We start from the raw sequence: 25072 nt of genomic DNA, 5'->3' as shown, positions 1-25072 counted from the left end.
TCGAAATTTCTGGGAAGATTTTTAAGGGGTTAACCTTATGATTCTAGCATTTTCCCCAAACTATGCCAAAATAATAGTTTGGGCAATAAACCATTCCAATGTACTCTTTAAAATAGTGGCAAGCATTGCACCAGTAATTTGGAATGATGAAAATAGTTTTTATTAATTTCTTATAGATGCATTCGATAAATTGGTTCATTAATTAAACCAAAAACTACTGTCCTTCTCATAGCAGTAACTAAGGTAATTCCTTTGTACTCAACACACTGTCAACTGATGTAGATCGTTAAAAGGTCTCTTATTTCCATACAGTGTCAAAGGTCAAGTCAAATTGGCTTAAACAGTAACAGTTATCCAAACAGGAACAAAATATTATCAAACGGGCAACTTGGTTAATACATCATTAAACATCCGGTTCTTAGCAATCAAATTTGTATTCACCCACTTTGTTTTGCATCCTTTAAATTTATTTGTACAACTTAAAACTTGTTTGCAACGTTTACAAAAATTGTAAAAACCATTGTTTTTACTTTTGTTAAGGATGGACCAATGACAACTGGACGAACGGTTGTTATTATTACATGCACACATTTAGAAATTGATTGCCTTCATGAGATCAATGCAAAAGGAAAAATATCGCAAATGACAACAAAGAATGTAGAACAAAAACTGACAAGTAATTACATTAACATTTGACGATGTCCAGTTGTTTCCTGTTTCCATTTGTCCAATTAATTACGACATACATGTATAACTGTGCCTGGGAAAGAAAAAAAAAAGTCCATCTGGCCAAAATCATTTCAAGCCAGGTGCTCACGTATCTTGCTTGATCAATTCCAAAAAGTAGAATAGAGTGGTCCCCTTGCATATGAAGCTTTCATTGATGCTTGAGTGGTTGTTCTCCCTGAAGGGCAACCAACAGCAATTACTGTAACACTTTCAACGTATTTTACAATACTTTTCACCAACATACAGTTTGTAATAATAATAAACAAATCTTTTTTCTCTTGAATTCACATTACTTTGTCGACAATAATGTACATCTATTTGCCAGCAGTGTGGTGACCAGAGGAACCACCTTTTCAAGAATATTTTCTACAAGCTCAGCCTAAAGCATCAGATACATGTGCCAATTCCCACTCCAAAAAACACACACATCTTGCATAAGCAATCTTCATGCTCATGAAACTTTGGGTTTTCAATGCCATTCACATTAAGAAATGTGAAAGCTTGTGCCTCTCATCTAAGAACTTTTTGATTGGAAACAGTTTTTGCCGGCAGGCAGTCTTTATGTTTAACTCGCATGCCAAGCTATTCTGTATCCAAACATTTGCCTCATCGCTTGAACACTCACAAAGTTTGACTTTGGTAATGTCAACATCAAGGATTTAAGTAATTTCTTTTAAAAAGGAAAACTATCAGGCAGCGGTCCTTAATATCACAGCATATCTAGTCGCTGTGTTATGAAAAATCCCACCACAGTTTATCCTTTGTGTGCTACTTGTAAAGAGCTGTTGATGGCAAACGGGCACATAACAGAAATGCAGCACCAGTCCATCATGCTGCAGGGGGGCAAAGGTCATTCTTGATGACTTCTCAGAGTGAGGTTATCACCGGTTATTGCCATGGATAAACTTCTCCAACCTTCTGTGGTTCCGAGTAATATTTCTATGGCCTTTTCTAAGACAGGTTGCTCTTTTTTTTAACTAGCGGCTGTTGAAGTATTTGTGAACTTGCTGAAGAAGTTATGACAGCTGTATAAGCTGCCAACTAATAATCACAGACTGAAATTCCCTTCAACAGAATCCCCCAGTTTCCAGAATTCTATAGGAGTTGAGCCTGCCCTTTCTGAATTCCTTGCACAGGTTTGTATTACCAACTCTACTTAGTCTTCAAAGAAACGAATCACATTGGTTAAAAAGTACTCTCTCTACAACTTGTTACATAGCCTTGACACTAAGTGATTCCTTACGCTAACCACAGTCAGTATACCGCCACAGAGTTGGTGACTGCGCATAAAGGAGCTGGGGATTCGTAGGATGTAAACTCCCCTTCTGAAAGTTCCCAACACTACCACAACTTTGAAGCTCCTTTGGATATGACTCCAGAGGAAATCATCCCCCTAACCACTGCACAACATTTGTGAGTTGGTAACTGAAATATTAGTTGACTACACATAGCAGAAACATGTCTTCCTTTTTTTTTAATGGAAACCCTGTGCTGATACAGCCTACCATTAAATGTCCTGACAAATGGCAGCTTAATGAAGGAGAACGCATTGACAGTCTCTATTATTTTCCATTACTGCTGCATCTTTGTGTAAACAGTGTTATCTGTAACATGTTTGTAATGGAAATATACCTTGTGCGTAGCTATAAATTCACCTTCTCGAGTAACTCAGCAAGTTAAAACTTTCCAGCATTACAGCCGAAGCAATAAAATGGTGCCATTTTCATGTGCAAAATCTTTACAAGACTATCCTACACACCTGTATTGCTCCTATCAATCAATTTTCACAGATCATATACTTTGTCCTCGTTTTTGATATTTACTGATTTTGTTGAGACACCAAACTTTTGATAAGAGAATCAATTCATTTTCTACATTGACATCTTTACCTGTCTGGCCATAGTCACTTGCCACAGCGTTACCTAGAAAACAGACATTTTCACTTTTCCACTGAAAAAGTACAAGATAAAAATGACAGAAGTGCTGCCCCCCAAAAAATAATAAAATAAAGCAAAAACAAAACACCAAAAACTATGCTACTGTCATTTCTCACAATCTAGCAGATGATAAACTCACCTAATATGTTTTTGATGCAATCACATTTCAACAATTCCATTTCAGATCACAGACAATTTTTCTTCTTTTCAAATAAATTTTCTTAAATATACTCAATTCATAAACCTATTCATATAAATCACTTATTTTGGCAAAAAGGGAGAAATCCACCAAGTTTTAAACAAAACCTTTGACAAATGTTGGTGAATACAGTGCCATTTGCCTAGACAACACAAGGGAGACGAATTATGACAACATTCAGCAAACTGTTTGCCACTACTAAGCAGCCAGCCACACTACGAAATGTTCACAAATTAACACTTGACAGCTAAAAAAATGAAAAGAACAAAACACAAGAGATGTATACACTGGCTCATGAAGAAACCACAGAAATCCATCAAATCCAGCCCCAAATCCTCTAAAACTGAAACAACATGAAGAAAAAAAAAAGTAGCCACAGACAACAATCAGCCAGGAAAACTATTTGGTTTATGGTCTTGAATGCTACAAAGCAAGAAACATGAAATGAAGGGTTGCGTTCATTCAAAGATATGGAATCCGTCTCCAATTTGCGACAAGGAAAAGTACTGAAAGTAAAATGGTCATTACTGGGATGAACAAAATGCTATATTAAGTGTTGACAAATGAAACAGAAATTCTGGCTTATGATTGAATGATGTTGAATCAAACCAAGAAATCAGTGGTACTGGGGAGTGATAAAATGCCCGTTCTCCTAGACCTGATTTACCTTGACCTGAGGCAAAAGTGCTTAGCAAGAACTTGTATTCTTATTCCTTTTAAGGTTATGATATGTTTGTTCTCGTCTATGGGAATGTGGACAACATGGCAATTTTTTTTTTTTTTTTGGTAATTAATTTTGTATGTGCTGAGTATGTGTCCAAATTGGAATTTTTGGGCCGACATCCAAAAGGGGTTTAAAAAAATCAAAACCGTGAATGCAAACAAATCACTGGGCAGCCTGGTCAGCCACCTGCTCAGTTTGGTGATGGTCGGTCTTCCTCAGGTGCTGGTCCAGGTGCGGCTGGTCCATTTCTGACATGCTTTTGCTGTGGGAACGCCTCTCTTTGGGGGTTTCACCGAGGGATGCTGCTCGGCCTAAGCGGGTGAGCGGGAGCGACGGTACTGCATGCAACACAAAGCACAAAACAAATGGCTTCAATGAATCATGGATAACATAGCAAGATGGCAAACAATGGGCAAAAGTTGGAACACCAACGATCGGTAGTAATCAAAAATGAGTGATGCACATGAACAACTAGTGCCAGGATATGATTTCGGGAGAAAAAAAATCATACGTATACATGTATTCCAAAGTCCTCAATCAAGTGCAGTAACAGCTATCTTTCTGAGTAAAGTTGGCACTTCCATCTATCTCAGTGTCAACCTTGGGTTTGAAATCTTGAGTATTTTTAGCCCAGTTGTCATCTCAACCCACGAGTGCCAAGTTTTCTCTCGTGCTGAGATTACCCTTTTTCACAATGCACATGAGCACAAAGGTGCTCAGGGGAATCATTTTCCTCATCACAGAGATACTTCTACAACCAAGCAGTGGTCACTATCCACTGAATAAAGTGTCCAAAAGTGTATCTGCATCCACTTGAGACACAGGTGAAATTGAAGGCTCAATTCAACCTGTCTGACATTACAATCTTTGGCAAAAGTACCCAAAGATTGTTGAAAATATTCTCCGGGAGAAAAAAAAATTGATTGCCAGGCTCCCAGAGTCAATCATCCTATTCACACCACATACCAAAGATGTCCAGCACTGTAAGGCAACAGCTCTCTTTTTTGTTTTGGGTTTTTTTCACAGCAAAAAGCAGATGGTTCGTGTAACTGCTTTGAGGTTTGATCAGTCTATTGATCCACAAGTAATGAAGGCCAGAGCAACATTTAAATAAAGAAATATGCACAAGGTAATGCTCCGTCATAGTATATCAGGAGTGTACAATGAAATAAAAGAAGTCTGCAGTGCAGAAAATGATAACTTTTTCAAACAAGATATGAGAAAATGAAAAGATAAAATTTGAGTGAAAAACCTAACACTAAGAATGAAGTTAAGAAAGAGGAAACTCAAAATGAAAGAAAGTTCTTTTTAAGGATGCTTTGTATATTGATGGCAAAATGAAAATAATAAATGAACAAGGAAAGGTTTAACTTTTTTATCAGTGCTCTGCAAGAAATAAACTTAAGATTACGAGAAAAAGTATGTAACACTAAGGACCCATGAACATATACATGTAAATTGTTAAAAGGAAAATTCAAGATTTCACAAATGAACGAGTAACAAGTGTCAAAACACATGTCAAGGGTCTTCAAATTTACAACGTCGAGATAGCGTTTACAGTAAAATTTATGTCCGACACCTACGTGAACCCCAGAATTACATAACTAGTCCTAGGAATTATGTACACCTAAGACACAGGTTCTAATTGGGTAAAGCAGGCATCCCGGTGGTCAAGATGGGCCAATTACAGTCCGTAATCCATACTGCATTGGCGGGGAATTTTAGGCGTTTCTCCAAGTGAGGCCTTTCGTCCCAGTCGAGGCAGGGGAATGGCAGAGACTGGGTTTTTTGGGGTTTTGTTTTGTAACAAAGTCAAACCAGGAAAAGATAGACAGGGAGTACCAAACGAGGACAGATGTTGGAGTTTAGGGGGTTGCAAACATGCCAGAAACAGCAAATAAAATAATTATGAATTGCAGAGGGTTTGTTAGTAAGTCGTGCATTTAAAACACGATTATAAACATTAATATTGATTTTTTAATTTAATTATTTTTTTTTTCAAAATTTGTAGTTGACAATTTTAAAAGTGTCAAGAATATTTTACAATTTTAAATTTAGAATTTGTGAAGGTCGAATTATGTATAAAAAGTGTTGCCAAATTGTGTATTTTACAGTGCCATTTTTCCCAATATGTCAAAGACAACAGATGTGAAGGTATCACCCCCCCCCAAAAAAGGAAAAAAAGGTAAAACATTGCATACAATACCGGTACACAAGCGTTTCAAGTTGGAAAGTCAAATGATTAAAAACAAGGTAGAGAAAATGTGAAAAAAATCGTAATAACAAAAAATTAATTGTAGGATATGTATTTCAACATTTGCACAAAACAGAAGAAAAATAAATACATTTTGAAGAATCATTTATGAAACAGAGAGAGAAGTAAGGATGGGAAAGGATGTTAAAGAAATCAATTTGTTGGGGAAATTTTATTGGAAAGCATGGAGAGGGCGGTGACCCCAAAAACATGTGAGCCATGCAAAAAAACATGGAATTTTTTTTTGGCGGGGGGGGGAGAACAAAAGAAAAGCAGGAGGAAAAAATCTATTAGTGATGCTGAAATATTTGCCAAGACAAACTTTGTCACTGGTTAGATGCTTCATAAGATCTCCCCTCTTGAAATCTAAGTCCACTGGAGTCTTCCAGGGTTCAAAATCACCATCTAAACTTGGGTTTGGAAAACATTCTCAGTAACACTGCTTATGTTGTCCTGAAAGCTCATGAAAGAATTATCAAAAAGAGAAAGCACAACAGCTGCCCGTTACATTTTTCACAGCTTCTGTGTATGTCATGTGGATGAGAGTCCTTGATCCCGTCTCCCTGGGAATTTTGCTTGCGATTAACTTTCTTTGCTGTACATTTCTTGTAATTTTTATCCCGTGAGCATTAGCAGGGTTAAGCTAACAAACTCGGTTGAAAAGAAATCCAAATGCTGCTTACACGGACACAGTTTCATGGGATTTGGGGTGGAATTTTTCAAGATGTGGTTAAAGTAATCATAAATTAAAGTAATCAATAATTTTAAGTTCAATATATCCTTTCAGTTTGAAGCGTCTAATTACAGTTTGTGCCATGGCTTCCAGACAATCACGTCTTGGAAACAAGAGAAACTGTAGAATGATTTTAAATGTTGAGAAGGGAAGTGTCTTATACTTACGTCCACCAATCCCTTGGATGAAGTACTGCATGCTTTCGGCTAATTTTTCAGGCTGCATTGGGGAATCAAAAACAAATACTATTTGAGAAATTTCTTCATTCGCATCTCGGAAGCAAGAACTCATTACTTCCATTTGATGACAAGAACTGACAAACTGAGTAAGTCCTACATATTTCAGTTTAAAGGCAGCAAACCACCGCTGAATTTTGAAATAGGTGTACCAATTCCCTCCATTAAAAGAGAGGTCTCCCTTGAGACCTCGGTACTCACATGCTCTTCTTTGATGTCACCGCCTACATCTTCTGCTTTCAGGAGTGTCTTGTTACCTTTGGGCAAGAAGTTGAATACCTTTTCCTGTGAGGTAGAGAAAATGGAAGATAGATTGGATAAATCTTGGTGATATTTATGGTCGCAAGTAGCTGCGCAAAAATTCAGTGCAAATGAGCCATGTTTTCTTTTCTAAGTTGTTTGTTAATCTCTTTGTTAATCTGACGCTGACATAGAGAACCACACCATTATGACAGGTTTATCAAAAATTACAAACTTTCTCGACCTGATGAGAGACTAGAGTTTTTCAGAACAGGCTTGGACAATTTAAAGGATGCTTGGCATGGAATGTGATGAATTTCACAACTACAGGCAGGAAAGAAAACAGCTGGGCCTCAGACAGAGGAGAGAGACTTGAGAATACTTACCACCTCACCAACATGAGGTGAGTCATGCCCCGTCACAACCAGCGTTGGAGTGTGGAGATTCTTCAGTAAGCTACTGATGTCAGTACGACTGAAAAACCAAAATAACTGATTAGCCTCCTGAATAGAGACAGTAAGGGACAAGCACTTAGGTGGGTCGGCAGGTGTTTTGCCTGGGGGTACATGTACAGTATACACCACCATACCCGTGGGTATGATCTCACTTGACATTATTATCTTTCATCTTGTAGTCATTATCTTCGGAATGAGCAACAATAACTGGGGGTTGGGGAGGGGATTTTCATTCAAGTTGTATTCTCAGTTAACCAGTGTCAGGCTCATGGTACTAGCATCTATAGGCTCATGGTGCTGGTGTCCCTAGGCAAGACACTTTACAGAGACTGCTTCTTTCAATTATGAAAAAGGTTAGTTTTGTATTTGCTGTAATAAAACCAAAACGTCATCCATCTCTTATGTCCAATATAACAACAGATATGTGTATCATACGCATCAATCTACATTCACCAGAGTTGTTTATTCTCCTACTCTATTTGCCCCCCTCTCCAAAATGTCCCCATAAACCCAAAATGTCCCCACAAACCCAAATGTCCCTGCAAACCCAAATGTCCCCGCAAACCCAAATGTCCCCGCAAACCCAAATGTCCCCGCAAACCCAAATGTCCCCACAAACCCAAATGTCCCCACAAACCCAAAATGTCCCCGCAAACCCAAAATGTCCCCGCAAACCCAAATGTCCCCGCAAACCCAAATGTCCCCACAAACCCAAATGTCCCCACAAACCCAAATGTCCCCACAAACCCAAATGTCCCCACAAACCCAAAATATCCCTGCAAACCCAACAAGGTTGCATTTCTTCGTGCAAACTTCTAATTTTTCTTGCACCTTTTTTTTAGAACAGGAGCAACTTTCTGGGCCCTCTGGTGATTTAATACTCATTCTCTTAACTGACCTTTGGAAGACATTGATGAAAAGAGATAGGTTGTGGGCGTTCATCCGATCATATAGACTTGCATGGAATTCCTTAACAGCTTCTTCACTTCCCTTCCTCTGAAAAAAACACCACCACAACGGAAATATCAGTGTATCTTTCATTGTCACTCCCTTGCCACACACAGAAGCCACGCTCCGGCAACGCAATGGTTGATGGACATTGGGGGCAAAGGAGAAAAGCCTGTGTAAGTGAAAATAAGCTTCAAGTTCACGTCAAGATTTCTTAAGCGTGTTGGAATTTTTGACGGCTTTGCTGCAACACTTGGTAAACATCCCAAATAACTGAGCTGGGGTTAGAACAGCACATGTCAGAAATACTCCGGATGTTGTAACACAAACTGCAGTCAAAGAATGTTTAATAAGAGACAAAGGATGTCTACTTGTTGACTCTGGGCATTTCCTTAACCACAGGAAGTCAATATCCGGCTGACGTTTTTGCCTATAAAGCTCAAACCTGAAGTATTGTCAAGTTACAGGATACGCTTGTTTGAGGTGCGTGTGTGCACCTACAAAGAAAGAGAACTGACTCCAATTATCCCATAGAATTCCTTGAAAGTCTTAAGGGCGATAAGTAATGTTTGGATGTTGCACAGTCTTTGTAGCCTAGTCTCCATTACTGTTGTACAATGAGAATTCATCACGGCTGAATAGTTTCAGAGCTAGCTCATCGTTATAAATCACAATAAATATATGTAAGGAATCAGCAGCAGTGGTCAAAAACTGAAATAGCAAATTAAAAAAAGCAAGGTTGCAAGATGGGAATATTAAAAATTATTACTTTACAGATTCAGTGACACAGAAATCAAAGGCATAAAAAATCCACATCAATACTGGTAGATGTACCAATATCAAGAATGTAAATCAGTAATCAATGTCAAATAGTATGCATATTAGCCAACTCAAGCCAACTCAAGTTTACCCAACCATGTCCCAGCCCTAACTACCCTGCAGAACAATTGCCCTTTACAGTCACGCCTGTTTCAATGTCACTATCCTTTGATGTGGCCGTTAATTCATATCGTCTGCACCAAGCACGTCCGCCAAACCACGACAAAATGCCGGATAGGAATGCGATGCATGCTAAGGCACAGTTAACCAGCAAACAGCTGGGGAGGACACGGCTGCCGGCTATCCCTGACAGGGACCACATACAAGGACCGATATGTATCAGGTCGACTGGTAGCAGTAATCATGTGTCTCCATTTCACTGCTATCTGTCTCTTGAGACTAGTATTTTCACAATATAAGATACCTTATCTTTCTTCATCATTTACTATCTGACGGGAGAATAAAGCCACATGTTTTCAAGACAACTTGCTTCTACAAGCACAGATATTAGAGTAATTTATTATGAAGGTAAGAATAATAAAATAGGGAACAACTTTATTCTTTTTTTTATAATCATACATGCAAAAACTGAAAGCTACTATACAAATAGGCTACAACGTAATTATCGAGTGTACATTAAAAAATTGTTTCTTATACCGTTACTGTTTTCTCCACATAGGCCAATAACTCAAACCTGCACCAAATGAATTTCATTTTTAATTATTCCTTGCAAATTAACTTTCTTATTGAGTTAGACTTACTCCACCATAGTGATGCAACAGCAGGTACTTTTCTGCGGAGGGGTTCATTTTGTGAAGCCTGTCTAGTTTCCATGTGGCAAACTGAAAGGTCGGGAAAGAACAGAAAAAAATCAAGGCCGGCACATGCTTTACAGACTTAGAAAAGGAAGCCATTACAAACAACATTCATGGATGTATTCAAAAGCCCCAGTTGACAAACAAAGATTTGGGCGACTAAATGACCACAATATCTTCTCCCATCTCAGTGCCAAACTTTTCCAGCTTCTTCAGTATAAGAAACATGAGCATTAAGAATCAAGTGTCAATTTCCATCCAATTCCGCAAACTTGCGTAACAACACCTAAGAGTACCTTCTTTGTACAAGAGAAACCTCTTGGCCAGTAATGAAATGATGCTGCAATGGACACGGCTCCTAAAATCAATGACGCCACCTGGTGTTGTCGAGCCATTATAAATAAACTAGTGGCTGGACGATCCAAACGTCCCTCCCCACCTCCCCCTGTCACAGCAACTCCCACACCCCATCCCCCACAGGGAACCAAGGTGTCTGCTGACACAAAGGTGATAGGGAGCCCCAGGGAATGAATATCGACTGATCAGCAATTAATGAATACATCTGCTTCCTTACCGGTGTCAATGATTCATTGAATAATAGAGGAGAGATGACGAAGGTATTTTTAAGAGGTGGTGCAAAGTTTTCTTGAGACAGTATGATCTGCGTTCAACGTTAGAATATCTCAATTTTCCAGGGAGTGTCTTTGAACTCTTAGGGAATACTGATTGAACTCAATTGCTCCTGTACACTTAAACATCTTAAAGGGCACTGAGACAGTTTTCAGGACCATATTGGTGAAGCATATCAATCGATACTTTTTAAAAATTATAGTGTAACAAAAGAAATGGGCTTCCATCATTCCATCATGAAAAACTCAGAATTATGAGGATATTGGGGGGAAAAAATCTTAACATACTGATACGTGTAATTGTTGAGATTACTGCTAGGACAGATTGGAATCAGGTTAAGCTGTCAGTCCATGAATTCAATCACATAACGCTGCTCTGCAGACCTGTAATGTAATTCTGGTCAAGGGATGGATGTTTACTTATATCTGGCCACATTCCAATTGCAGGTAACTATGTTTAAGGGTGAGTGTATGTTGACAGCAAAGTAATTTTGCCACAAAGGAATTCTCCATGAAAGAAATGATTCAGTGTCAGGGTTTGTAATGAGAATGTTCAGAGGACAAAGTTCTACGAAATGAAGCTATGCTCCCGTACCTTTCCCTCAGCCCATTCCAAGAAACCCGCTGAGCCGGACGTACACTCAAGGAGGATGAGACCCAACAGCCTTTTGCCTGCTAAAGCCTGGAACAAGACAATCAATTTGAAATTTGTTGAGAAAGATGTCTCAAATATCAGGAACATTCGATGTTGACAGTTCATTCATTCCATTTACATCTTCAGAAAAAAAAAAACAAGGTACGAAAATTGTAAGTGAAAGAAAACGTGAAATATAAAAATAGATGAGGACCACTGTCACCCCTGTACACAATATGGTACATGCGCCCCTTCACTGGTAGTGCATGTGAAATGCCAAGGTACATGTAAGGGCTTTCCCCTCTTGTCTACACTGGTTCCCACCCCCTCTTCTGAAGCCTTCAACAGAATTTACCATGCACACATACAAATAAACACTCCACAGTAAAAGGAGACGAAGAGATTAAGGACTGCTTCCATGGTATACCAGCACATTGCTTCTATAAACAGGGAACAGCATCAGCGAACCAGTGTCCTTCGTATGGAATGCTGTTGCTAGGGGGGCAGTGCCCTCTCTTGTTCATGTAAGGAGTCCAACGAGCCTATCTCACTTGAACTGTCATCGTTCAGCTAAACCTACCTTCTCTGGTATGTCGAATATAAATATATTAGCAGTAAATGTGAATCAAGAAGGAGATGTTACCAAATACACCGTTCTAACCAGAAAAGGTTTAGCCTGGTAGTGAATTATGATTTTTGTTTTTCTTTGTTTGGATTCTGGTCACATTTCAAATTTTGGAACAAACATCAACTATCAGCCATTGATAGTTTCTCTACGAGATGGAATTATTAAACAATTGAACACTTACAGCAAACCGGACCATTATGGTTGCCCCTGCTCCTTCTCCAACGCCGATCAACTCTCGAGAATCTTCCACCCTGGAGAGAAAGATTGGATGAGTGATCAATTGCAGTCAAGGATGCATGGCCTTTGTTCATCTGCAGTTTCTGGTCGGGTGACAAATATCCATGGATCCTCCTCGCTTGTTTTAACTTACCCAAGACTCTTTAAAATTTCCGGTAACTCTTCTGCAATCTGCTTCATGCTTGGGAAAGCGTATCTGTTGATGGACAATGTGAAAAAGGTTTCACTTCGATACATTTTCCAGAGTAAATCAAACTGTTTTGTAAACTCCTAGTTTGTCTAACAGTTGGATTTGAACATGTGGGAGAGAGATTTTTGGCTGTCTCCACACTAAGACAAGAATGCAAACCAGTCACGAAATGACCTAAACTACTCCTATAAATCCCATCTACTGATAGCAACTTGTATGTTTGAATTCAACCTCAAACACACAGACTTTTGAAGACTCAATCTAGTTTGAAATCTACACCCAACTTCAGATGTTTAGTCAATGGACTGAACTGGAGTCCCCATTCGTAAGTTTTTATTACACTGATTTCAGCTTCGGTTACCGTCATTAAAGAGACCTTTTGGCTGGCTCACTTTGAGATTTACTGTTTGGCTTGTTGACATTGCGTAAACATACATGTACATGTGTACACACTGTAGCATCACTACATGTACATTGGAAAGGGAGGGGCAGAAGAAATGTTGGTGACTGATAACAAACATGGAAAGGCTGGAATGGGGGGTGGGGTACCAGTATTGTCGGGGGACTGGGGAGAAATTGTGACCTCTCACCCCTCTGGTAGATCCTCAGCCTTGTCATGCTGCCCTGGGGCATTGATGTGAATAAAACTAGCCCTGCTGGCAAAGCTGTCCATGCACTTTGCGTTCAGAAACTTTACCCAAGCTGTGTCTGAGAGAGCAAAGAAAATGGAAAAAAATGATGGAATAAATTGGTACATGTGTGTCAGCGCTTAACAGCATTCCAGTTGAATTACGTGAAAATTTCATTAATATGACATATGGGAAGGGCTGAGTGTGCACACTAAAATGTATGTGCCAAATGTGTATATAAAGCTGAAACACATAGAAATAACATCCTTGGAAAAACCACCTATGCCATGAGGACACCAAAAAGCCTCCCCATATGAAAACTTCTGGCCTTACACTAAATATACTTCAAGAACCCCGTAAGCATTTTATAACCTACTGGTATGTGTGTACATACTGCATAAGTAGACATGCAAGACTGCATTTTTTTTTTTAATAAGATGTAAACCTAACCCTGGATGAACTACAATGTGGCTGACTACATGACAAAGAAAATGTAACGGAACTGAAGATGAGATGTACCATAGAACAGCCCTAATATCAAACAAGTCTAGGCTCCAGATGTTGTCTGATGTAGGTACACAATCAATCATCAGTTGAATACAATAAATACTGTATTGCATTTTTGCATAATGAGCTGGCTTGACTTCATGTGCACATAAATCTTTTATTCACCTATTTCGCTGTGTGTCCCAGTTTTAGGCTTATTTATAATGCAAAATAGGATTTCCCCCATCATTAACTCCACACATACATGTAATTCTACAGGAATTCAAGGGTACAGTGACCTTGTAATGCATGAGTGCTGATATAAACCCCTACAATGTAATCGAGTCAGTTCTTTAATTTCTGAGACCCACAAAATCATGTTTCATTTTGATGCTGATAGGTGACGTTCAAATTCATTCGAAGGCATTTGCACATAACATTTTCCCCTCATTACCACTTTATCTTGAGACTTCATTTAAAAAAGATAAAATAAATATTTACTTGTAGCAGACTACACATCTTTCTGAGAATATGCCTAGTTCAGCAGAGCACTGCAGCATTAGCATACGGTTTAGCCTTGCCTCTAACAGTATTTTTCCTGATGCTGTGCAGTAAACCCTGCCCTTGGCTGTCTTCATATCCAGGAGCCATGCATGAGACAGTAGACAGTGACTCTAATTAAAGGAGATTCAATTTGTGTGCAGTGGCAATGGGACCATTTAAAGCAAGGTATCAGCAGTGACGGCTGCTCCTTTATCCAGGCAGATCCTGGCATCATCCTATAATCACATGCATGACGTGATAACCTGCTGCCACCCAAAACCCGGCCCCCCCTCATCCCTGGACATGTACAGTATGCTGACTAATGGATGCCACTCTTTCCTCTCAGGCCCCATTAAACTATTAAGTAATTGCCCTCCTTTTTTTGGAAGGGGCTATCATGCCTCATTTCATGTACTTTATATGTATATTTGATCCTGACTTTGGAAGACATATACATGTAAATTTACAATATAATCCTCACATCATTAATGGTAATGAGAAATAAGAGTAGCTATTATCTACTGGTTCATCCATGTACAGGTGCTGGGCTTGTATCAGAAATACATTAAGTTAATAACCTGATCATGCACACTCTGTTAATGATTGACAACTACAAAATGCCACCCAAGGTCAGTGAGCCTTCAGCCATCACAAGGACGATAAACTTAAGTGGGTCGCATTACACATAAAGGTACAGATACACAACCATGGAGGTACATGTAGAAGCCTCCATGGTACGACTGTGTACTGTACGTACATGTGTACTGTGTACTGTACGTACATGTGTACATGTACATGTACAGTATGTGGGTAGGCGTTCACAGCGTTCAGGGGACAAGTTCTTTAGTTAGGGAAATCTGAGCTCAGTTGTGGGGCCATTTCTGAGTCCCCACAACAGTTTTGGCCCCACAAAATGGGTGAAATGTCGAGTGTATGTCCCCACAACTACGGTGCGGGAGTGGGTGTACCTGGTACCAGTGCAGGAACACATACCATGTACATATGTACATGTACATGTACATGTGTACATTGTACATGTACATGTGTACATTGTACACATAAGTTCATAACTGCAGATGAGACCTCCATGCACACAATCACATTGTAGTAATGATCCTACTCACAAACTTGTCCAAATCTGATGGTTGTCCTTGTCACAAATTTGCAAAAGTTTGTTATCAAAAGATGGATAATAATTTGATTGCCATCAGAAGACTGCAGCCACGTGACTAGTATCAAAGGGGGGTCTTCTAGAGTTACGAGTGTGACATGAAGGGTGAGCTACTGCTAGTACTGACTTTGGGTGAGAGCCTGCTTAATCCAAGAGTCCTGAAACCTGACCTGCAGGAGAATTGCTACAGTGCATTTGTCAATTATGTTGTTTATGTCAAAAATGGGTTGGGTCAATCCAGTACGGCAAGCACAGTCTCTGAATGGGATATGGCATAGCATTTGCTGGCTTTGGTATTCTTTCATTACCTCATGCCCTATGTGTATGCATGTACTGGAGTATGTCAGGAAATAATGGGCAGGTAAGCCTTTTCTCTGAGAAAAATTTTACAACCCTTTCACAAGCATTACTTTCTCCTGATCAGACTCGATACACAGTACAGACTCCTTAAATTGTCCTTTTTAAAAGAAATTTACAAGCTGTACTTTCAGAGGATTAACTGAGTTCATGCTTGTTTGTCTTGATACACATACTTTTCATTAATATTCTTAACCTAGTAACTCCCCTAGGGTGTATGTAAACTCATTATTGAAATCGAAGGATTTGGGACTGTTAAGGCTGTAACATGTGAACATACATGTAATTGTATCATGTACCAGAAGTATGTGTCCGAAATTAAATAACATGAAAATTAATGGATGAATAAGTATAAATATCATGGTCAAACAATGTATGGGTAGGCATGTTAGAACAGCAGCACACCTGCCCCCTGTATGAAGAGATTTGTACATGTAAATCTAAACCCCTCAAGTCAACAGCATGGATCACATGTGATGTACATTATGTACATGTATGTACAGTTGTAGTATTCATTACTGTAGTCAGGAAGTGCACGGTATGGTCAGAATTAAGATAACTGTCCCCAAGCAGAGGTACATGTACACGTACCGGAACAATGTCTATATAAACCTGCCCCAAAGGTCCAGATCTGGGATTTTGCCATCCTTTGCGAGTTGTGTATTTGTAACTGAGACAAAATTAATGCATGTACAGTGCCTACCCTACATCCTGCATCTAGACATGTGGGAAACACATCTACATTTTTTTATATGCACATGTACTGTGAATACACGTACAGTATGGCACACGTTCTTTAGGTTTTGCCTAATAATTTTAACAGACAACTTTTAAAAAGGCAACATGTTCCAGTAATGCTGCAATTTTTGAAAACTGAAATTAATAACACATACATGTACATGTAATAATCAAATTTCATTTTGACTGTTTTAAGTATGACTATGAACACAAAACGGCAACAAACGTACTTTTATGAACAGGTGCGTACATTATTCCATGAATGCTGAAAGGTTGGGGGAATTCACTACCGTAAGTCCCTGTTGATTGTCAAATTGGATGTACCCTCCCCGGGTACAGGTGCATGTAACCGCTGTGTTAGCATCCCATTGTGAAAACCTTTTGCAACTCTATTCGTAACATGGGCTGATTTTTGTTGAAAGCCCATTAAAGCCATTGATCACCTAATGATATCTATCACGTTTCAGTCATTAGTGTCTGGTTCCCTGATGAGACAATCTGATAAGGCTACTTTCTCAGTTCAGGTAAATATTGCCAGTCTATTGCTCAATGCTGGATGTCCAATCCTACAACAGCTTTGTAGATTTTTTGTTTGGAAACAGAGAGGTGATTTTGTTTCATCACAATAATGGCAGTGGTTCTTTCCAGACAACAAGCTCATTTACGTGTTCTTTATGGATATGGATATTTACGGATATCATGATAAATTTGTACCATTTCCTGCAAGTCTGCATGAAGTATCCCAAACTTCTTTTTTTTTTATTACTGGGGTACATTATCAAAATACCACTCTAAATTTACCTGTCCAACAGAAGATCCATTATTGAATCCTAAAAGTAGTGTGAAAGATTGCCATATACTTTTTAAATGTCAGCTTGCACTTAGTTCAGGCATCAATTATCCACAATGAAAGTTTTAAAAGACACTGTGTGATTGAAGCTATGCACTGTCAATGATGTGAAATACACTGGGCCAAGTTTGATCAGCCACAGTCAACCAGGGGTCAACTCACCTAGCACCCGGGATATTTTTTGTACACTGAATTACCAGGGAGAATTGACCAGGGGTCAATAAATGGTCACTGATTAAACTTGGCCATGGATGTGCAGCACTGCCGAAAGTTTCATGCAGCTTTTGCTAGGCCTTGTATAACAACTGATCTTTATATACATTGTATGGTGCAACTAGTTGTTAACTGCACCAAAGAGAGCATCAGTGTCACTTCAGATGTAAAATGGGACATTCACTCAAGCTCACCTTTGCCCAGCTGTGGCAGTATTTCCTTAGAGAGCATTGAGGAAGGGCTGGATCAGATGCTTACAAGGTTTTTCCCAGGTACCAGTAGGTACCAGTACCCGGGGTATCTCCCTGGTTGACACAAGGTGGGTATTAGTCACACTCCTAGATTGGGTGATCTGGATAACCCCTGGTCTCCCCCCCCCCTGGTGCGTGTGTACGTCGCCGAGGTCGCTGTTTTCATCAGCGCAGTGCCTGTCATTTTGCAAGAATCCTGGATGTCCGCGCTGCCCCATACCACTTTGCAAACTGCCAGATCTATGTGGTTTGGTTCAATACCAGTGCACGTATTTCAAGTGCTGTCTTTCAACATCCTGGGATCCTGCACTGAAGTGGTGTTAATTTTTACCTGCTTTCCTCTATCAGAATCAGTATTTCTGCCAAGGACTCGGACAAGACTAAAACTCTCCAATCCCCCCCCAACAAACACACAGGTACCACCGAGAAAAACGATATGAGGTTTCTTAAATTAGCACATCACATCGGGATATCTTCTTGTTTAAAAATAAACCTGGCCACCACTGATGAAACAAGTTTACTTCAATTACAATGGCCAAAACTTTAGCTTCATAGTAAATATTTCCAGTTTAGGAACAGCCCCGACGCGGTGACCAACTGCAGATGTTGACTGGTGTTCCCCATCCAAGTTTCATGACTAAGAGTAAGGATGGTAATTATGGGGCATCAGTAATCACAATCACATGAAGCACTCTAGGATGTGAGGGTGGGGGAGGGGTTCCATGTTCTGTTCAGAGCCCATGATCCAAACTTGTCCAAACGGATGGTACTTACGGTTCAAGCCAATGTCGTGCATTGTGATTACTAGAATTTTATGGTGGTTTGTGATATCTCCCTGTAAAGACAAAAATGGAAATAATTTCAAAAATCCAACCAGAGCCATCTTCAATCATTGTCCCTGTACACAAGCTGTATACAATTAACATGCATGCACCACTTACCTGGACATGTGCATACTGGCATTTTAAAACTTAATTGGATTTTGCAGGGAGTACAATTTAGTTTGTCACTGGTTTATTATGAAAGGAGCCACTGTCATTCACTGCTTTCCAACCTCTGACAGTTGCCATGGTGATAATTTAATTTTTATGTTTGCCACTGTGTGGAGGATGGGGGTTATTTTTGAATGATTGATTTCTTCCTGACCTTAATAACAATCAATGCAGAATTTAGTGATGTTTTCAGTTCTGCACTAACTCATTCACCAACCAAAGGGGTTCTTGAAATTCTACAATGCAATCAAGCAAAGGCGACAGGTCAACAAGCTCTATGGCAATTCAATCACATCCCTATGCTTTATTCTTTTTTAATAAACCAAGGTTGTAGTAAATTTAAGACCTGCAGTATACAAATGCCAGAACTATACCTGTACACATATAGATTTGACATCAGTGGAATCCAACATGACATTGACAAGAGTTCATTTAGCTGATTTTCTCCTTCAGTAAATGTACTCATCATGTACATGTACCGTAAAAACATGGAAAATACCTCAAATGTATACTGTATACCTGTAAATTACATTTATGTACCCATAAAATGTACTTAATTTACAAATGCATGTTCCTAATTCTCTTGTAAATGTACAAAAAGCCCAAATCTCTTTGAAAATGTTTTCTCAAGTCAGACAACAGTTGAAATGTGTGAATTAAACTTGAAAGTTTTTCAAGTAGTAGGCAGTAGGCAGAAGTTTGCTCTCTTTCAGTTTTCGTTTGCTGGTCTGAAATTAGGAAAAACTTGGCAAACTCCTTAAATTGAACATATACATGTACAATTACATGGCAAAATGCTGCATACATGTATCTGTACCAGTACATTGCACAGGACTTCATTAACGTTTTCCTATTCACATAACAGGAAAAACATGAAGAAATCAGCGGATATGAGAAAGAGCTGCATACCTTACCTGTAAATACATGTACGTGCAGCACAGTAAAAATGAATTTAAATGAATTTCAGACTGCTACTTTTCATGTCAACTTTATTTTCAGCTATAAAAAAACAGTGATTTTACAGGGCCACCCGTTTCTGAGCATTTTACATGTACAAGTGCATGTAGGTCCTATCCCAAATGTGCATAAAAGCGTGACTGCAATGGCCGCACTTCTTTACACCTGCTGCACACGTATGTACACATAAGACCCACACAAATCCCACCCTGTACAAGATTTACAAACACTTGATCTCTTGACCTTGTTATCAGGTCATAGACCAGTAAGCTGTGGGTGTGTGGTGCAATAACCGGGCTCAATGAATGGCAAGAAGTCTGCCCACACAAGACCAGAGGAGAGCCATACATAGTATGTACATGTATGTACAATGTACAGTACTGTGGGTACTGGTAGGGTTTACACCCTAGCATGTCATGCATGTACATGTACCCTGAATACAAGTAGAACATGTACCACCCTACAGGGTCAAAGTACAATCTTGGTAAACTGTAACATTTTATGACAAGTTTCACATGTTGCATGCTTCCATACACTTCCGCTGGCCACCAATAGATGTGTATGGAATTCAATGAGACCAATAACTCGATGCATATTGCTGCACAGCCAATGAGGGTGTAACTTGTGTCTGCATAGCACTGTACAAGTACATGTACATGTAGTTTATTAGCACACATCGTGCACTGGTATGTACAGGTCAACACAGGACACGACAATGCATTAGGAAGAAATGATTCATATCATTTTAAGAAATGTGCAACGTTTGCTCGGATTTAGACATGCAGATGCAATGCCACAATGTGGAAACCTATCCCTGGGCTAAAATTTGTTTTAAAAAAGGGAAGCTTCCCAATGTCCGAGCATTCACATAAACGTATAGTAGACCATAGTTTGTGAAGCCAATTTTAAAAGTTATTTTGCAAGTTCTCTTGGACAAGTACACCACGGAGGTAACATTTTTCTCTAGTGAGAAAATACTCATTTCCAACACCAAAAAGGTATTGTTTTTCTGAGGTTGTTTCCACAACCATAAATTCTCAAGGAAAGGGCCACGGTACAAACCGACAGCTGCAAAAAATACCTGTACCTAATAAGATGCAGGTAGGGGATCCTTAAGATCACATTTACCGACCTTGTCTTGAAGTGAAAACTACTTCAATTGGAACACTGACACACATGTACCGGTACGTGGAGCACAATATTTGGATCCTGTGATTGGACGCTACCGGTAACTGGTAATCTATGGACACGTCCTTGCTTTGTGCGTGCCAAGTACCGGTACCATTATGCACAGATGGTGCATATGGCCATGTTTTATTCATTACAATGAGAATGACCTTGATTGTACAAGTATCCCCCTGAACCCCCCCCACTGACTATAATGACTTCCAGCCTCCAGCCTTCAATACATATGCAAATCACTACTGTACACTCCGTCGATAGAGTACCAAGGTACTCCTGCTCTTTGGTACTGTACATATACTTCATCGAAGTAACGCTATCCTTGTGTCCGCAAATATTTAAAAGGCTCGGGCCATACAGGGAAACATGGCAGCCGGCAATTCAGCCCCTCAGCTAAGAATGATATCTACATGCCGATGCCGGAAAGATTGCGACTTTGGATATCTTACCTGCAAAAAGCAATTAAAATCCCCCCACTTCTCTGTCTTGACAACTTTCTCCTGCAAGGGGAAACACAAGAGAGAGAGAGAGAACAAGTCAGAAAAGCACTTAATGCATTTTGCCTACAGGAACTCACTCCTCATCAGGGAGAAAACTACACATACGTGTACAGTGTATGTGCACGCGATTGACTCAAGTGACTTGAATATGAAAAATATTACACACCTGTTTACTCCAATTCCAAAATTACTACAATTCAGTATTAACATGAATACATGTATGTGATCTAGAAGTTTGTCGGGGTGCTTTGTAAGGTAACAGAGGTTTTCCTCTCTTGTTTTTCTCTTACGGAATTTGTAGAACACGTACAATAATGCAATGTGGAACTGTATTTAGACTTACCAGTATCTTACATGTATACTTCTTGTACATGTAGTACATTTAGTTCACATGTAATACACGAAGTGCAACCATCATGTAAGACTTTTTCCATTCCAAACTGAAACACTGCAAAAGCTAGTTGAGCGAAAAGGCCTGTATTTTTAGTCATTCAGCTTGAAGTTTGACAACAACAGAGTTACTGATGAATCAGACTTGTATTTATACACCTGGCCAGTTGTGGAAATGGACAAAAACACCACTGCAGTCCAGACATTTTCTGGGTGCCTGGATAAAAGGGCACAGTTGACTGACCACTGCTGTGTTTCCCCCGACACCGCAGGAGGCCCAATCCATTCTATGATTAATTGGATAACTCTGTTGTGAAGTGAACCCAGGAACAGGGATGTATCACCAGCGCACTGTAGAACAATCCTTTTCTCAGCACAAATTAACAGAAATGTGTACAATCCTTTCCCTGCACTGGCCAAGGCTACCAGTACATTTGGTGTAATATTATAAATGCAGCAGATGACAAACGTACACGTGTCATGCATTCCATTTTTATCATTGTTACAAACATAATACTGCACCACACATGACAGCTTTCAAATAAACTCACAATGAAAAGAGTTCCTCAGAAAGGGTACGCACAAACTAGACATAAACCCAAACAATGCCAAGCAACACATACCTGCATGTACACGTACATGTACTCTACTTGTATGACATACAGACACCTCTTTGATCATAATACAACAGGGCCCACGAGCAAGAGGAAGTGTGTTGTCATACAATGGACACCCCGCCCACTTCACTATTTGCCAAAATTAATGTACTAGTGCATATACATGTACCTTTACATGTACTGCAAGGAGCACATGTACATTGTACATCTCTACTTATGCACAATATCAGACCTTGATTGTCTGCTCCCTTCCTCTTTCAAAAAAATTTAGTGGAAATTTTCAGGGTACATAAACGAGAGCAACTTCTGAACTAAAGACGTAAATCAGTGTACTGTATATGTCCATCAGTTCCCTAAACCACAGGACACCGGTCCAACCATCTACATGACTTCACTGACCAGCACATATTTTCTGTTGTACAAGTCTTTTATAAAATTTTACATACATGTACAGAATAACTCCTGTAACTCATACAATGCACCATCCTATCGCTGGTCTTGATTTGTGAAGGAAGCAAGACAGTGATGTTCCCAGGACACCAGCCTAAAACAACCATGAGGGTGAAAGCATCACGTACATGTACAGTACAACTTCCAATTCCAAGAAGTTCCAATTCAGAAAATTTGGAAAAATTCCCAGTAAAATGACATTCGTTAACAGGTCAATGACTTTCTGACTACGGGTCACTTTTCAACCAGTAATCAGGTAAACACACCAGGACCGCAGCTTCAATATTCATCCACTGAAACATACACTGATCACCAGACCACAAAGTCCAGACAAGAGCAACTGTATAAGCCAAGGGTTGACTGATGTTGACTGATGTTTCTCAATTGAACTCGTAACGACAGTTGTGATTCCAGAGATTTCTTCACAGTGCATTTAAGCAGCTTCAAGTACACTGTACTATGAACATGTACCAATGCATTTATGCCTAAAACAAAAACTTACAAGAAAAACAAAGTTATTTAACCCTAACAGTCCTGAATCCTCCAATTTTAATATGATTTTGCACACACCCTAGGGAGTTAGGGTTAAAATCTATAAAATGACCACTTAACAACACTTAGACCTATATTTTGTACATGGTCCATTTTGGGTGTAAGCAAAATCTGCTTTCATTCTTTACATGATGTACATGTACATGTGTTTTTGTACCGATAGGCCTACATGAAAAAACCCTCAAATTTACACGGTAACAGTACCTTAAAATATTGTCAAATCATGGACCAAGAAAATTTGAGTTTATACTTTTCACATGCCTTCACTTTGAATATTTCATTCTTAATGAACACACCTTCTTCACGACCAAACAGATATGACCAATATTCAATCAATGACATGTCCATGATTATTGATGTCTGGAGAGAGGTTACAGTGGAAGTTCCAGCGCTGGACTGATGCCTGGTCTATTTGCCGTGAAGCCTCATTATTGTCGCTCGCTTTAGCGCAATTTCTTACATTTTTGACGGAGCATGAACACAGCGCCAGTGCACCATCGACATCCATTCCATTACTCCATTCACAAGAGGGACATCACCATGTCAGATATAAAAAATTTATGAACATACATGTACACATTAATACCAGTACATGCATGTGAGGGTAAACTACCACTGAAAAAATTGACTAACTTACCGTAAGCTTAAGTTCCCCTGGGTGATCCATTTTGTTTGTGAATATTACTGGTTGGAATATCACCAATTTGAATAAGTCACCAAAGGTGCAGTTGATAGTTTATTCTGCTGGGAAGTTTAAAATTGCCTCTGATAAGTGTGTAGTGCTGGATAGGTTTCAACTCATTCAACCACCATACATGTACAGTCTGTGTGCAGTTAGGTACAGTATACCTGTACATGTACATGTATATTCAGCTCATTGGCTACGTGTAGCATTCCCATATACTATTCCTGCTTCAATATGGTACCATCAATATGAAACTGTGCATAAGCAATCACCCATTTTCTTCACAACAATATGAGGACCGGCACTACCAAATGATGACGTCGTGCCGCCCAAGGTGACCTCATGAGGACTGCGGAGGGGGATTGGCTGCTGGCCACCTGCTCAGTTCACTGAGTATTCTTATGTAAATAAGACAACCCTGGATGGCTGTGCTACCAAAGATTATGACAACCAATAAGCTAGCCTAACCAAGGACTTTTATGATTTGTTTAGGCCATAACACAAAGGGGGGATTTATTGCATTGTAAATCAGCAATCCAGGTCATGGGGGAGGTCAAAGTTGGGTCACTTTGGCAACCTGTACTTGCACCATAACTACATGTACACACAACAAGGTCAAAAGGTAATACTGAGCACTGCTGATGGGGAGGACGAAATAATTACCCTGATTTGTTGAAAACCACATACATGTATATGTTTCAAAATGTCCTACATGTATATCATACTGTACTGCCTCCCATCTCTTGTCTGATGTCCGTGTCTTGTTCCGGTCATTTTTTGTGGAATAGGGCAAGCCAAAAGCTCATTGCTTCTTTTCTCCACAAAATTATTAGACTTACAAGTAATAATGCATCATTTTAATCAATTCTGGTATCAAAATTTATACATTTATATCTATGTACCACAGATGGAACTTTTGATAGCGCCAACATGAAATAATTATTTCAGTTTCAGTGGACAATCCCATCATGTCTGATCAAAAAAATCATAATGGAGGGAGCATCTAAATAAATCAACTGGGCTACCTATGAGTAGGAACCAAAGCTTAATTTATCAAAAACCTCCTTGTGTACAACTACACTACGGTCTTTTTGCCGTAAAC

At 39.4% G+C, this 25072-nt stretch overlaps 1 protein-coding gene across 3 annotated transcripts in view; it reads right to left on the bottom strand.

The window, feature by feature from the left end:
• Nucleotides 1-137: 137 nt before the first annotated feature.
• LOC110973847 (uncharacterized protein ZK1073.1-like) overlaps nt 138-25072 on the bottom strand; it is a 34219-nt gene continuing 9284 nt past the window's right edge. The window contains exons 1-13 of one of the 3 annotated variants that reach the window (XM_022224999.2): nt 23923-24223; nt 21226-21276; nt 18420-18480; nt 12998-13115; nt 12351-12413; nt 12162-12231; nt 11314-11400; nt 10036-10116; nt 8406-8503; nt 7439-7526; nt 7014-7097; nt 6744-6795; nt 138-3927 (exon numbers count right to left, since the gene is read on the bottom strand). In XM_022224999.2, coding sequence (XP_022080691.1) covers nt 3752-3927; nt 6744-6795; nt 7014-7097; nt 7439-7526; nt 8406-8503; nt 10036-10116; nt 11314-11400; nt 12162-12231; nt 12351-12413; nt 12998-13115; nt 18420-18480; nt 21226-21276; nt 23923-23952 — 1059 coding nt within the window. In that variant the 5' untranslated portion in view covers nt 23953-24223 and the 3' untranslated portion in view covers nt 138-3751. Of the gene's footprint in view, nt 3928-4424; nt 5369-6743; nt 6796-7013; nt 7098-7438; nt 7527-8405; nt 8504-10035; nt 10117-11313; nt 11401-12161; nt 12232-12350; nt 12414-12997; nt 13116-18419; nt 18481-21225; nt 21277-23922; nt 24224-25072 lie in introns of those variants that run through there. The other 2 variants (XM_022224998.2, XM_022225000.2) reach the window with 2 other exon arrangements.

The sequence above is a fragment of the Acanthaster planci genome, linkage group LG13, assembly GCF_054643075.1.
Source record: "Acanthaster planci isolate LZ-2023a linkage group LG13, COTS_SCS, whole genome shotgun sequence".
NCBI lineage: Eukaryota > Metazoa > Echinodermata > Asteroidea > Valvatida > Acanthasteridae > Acanthaster > Acanthaster planci.
This window is presented reverse-complemented; position numbering and strand designations above follow the sequence as displayed.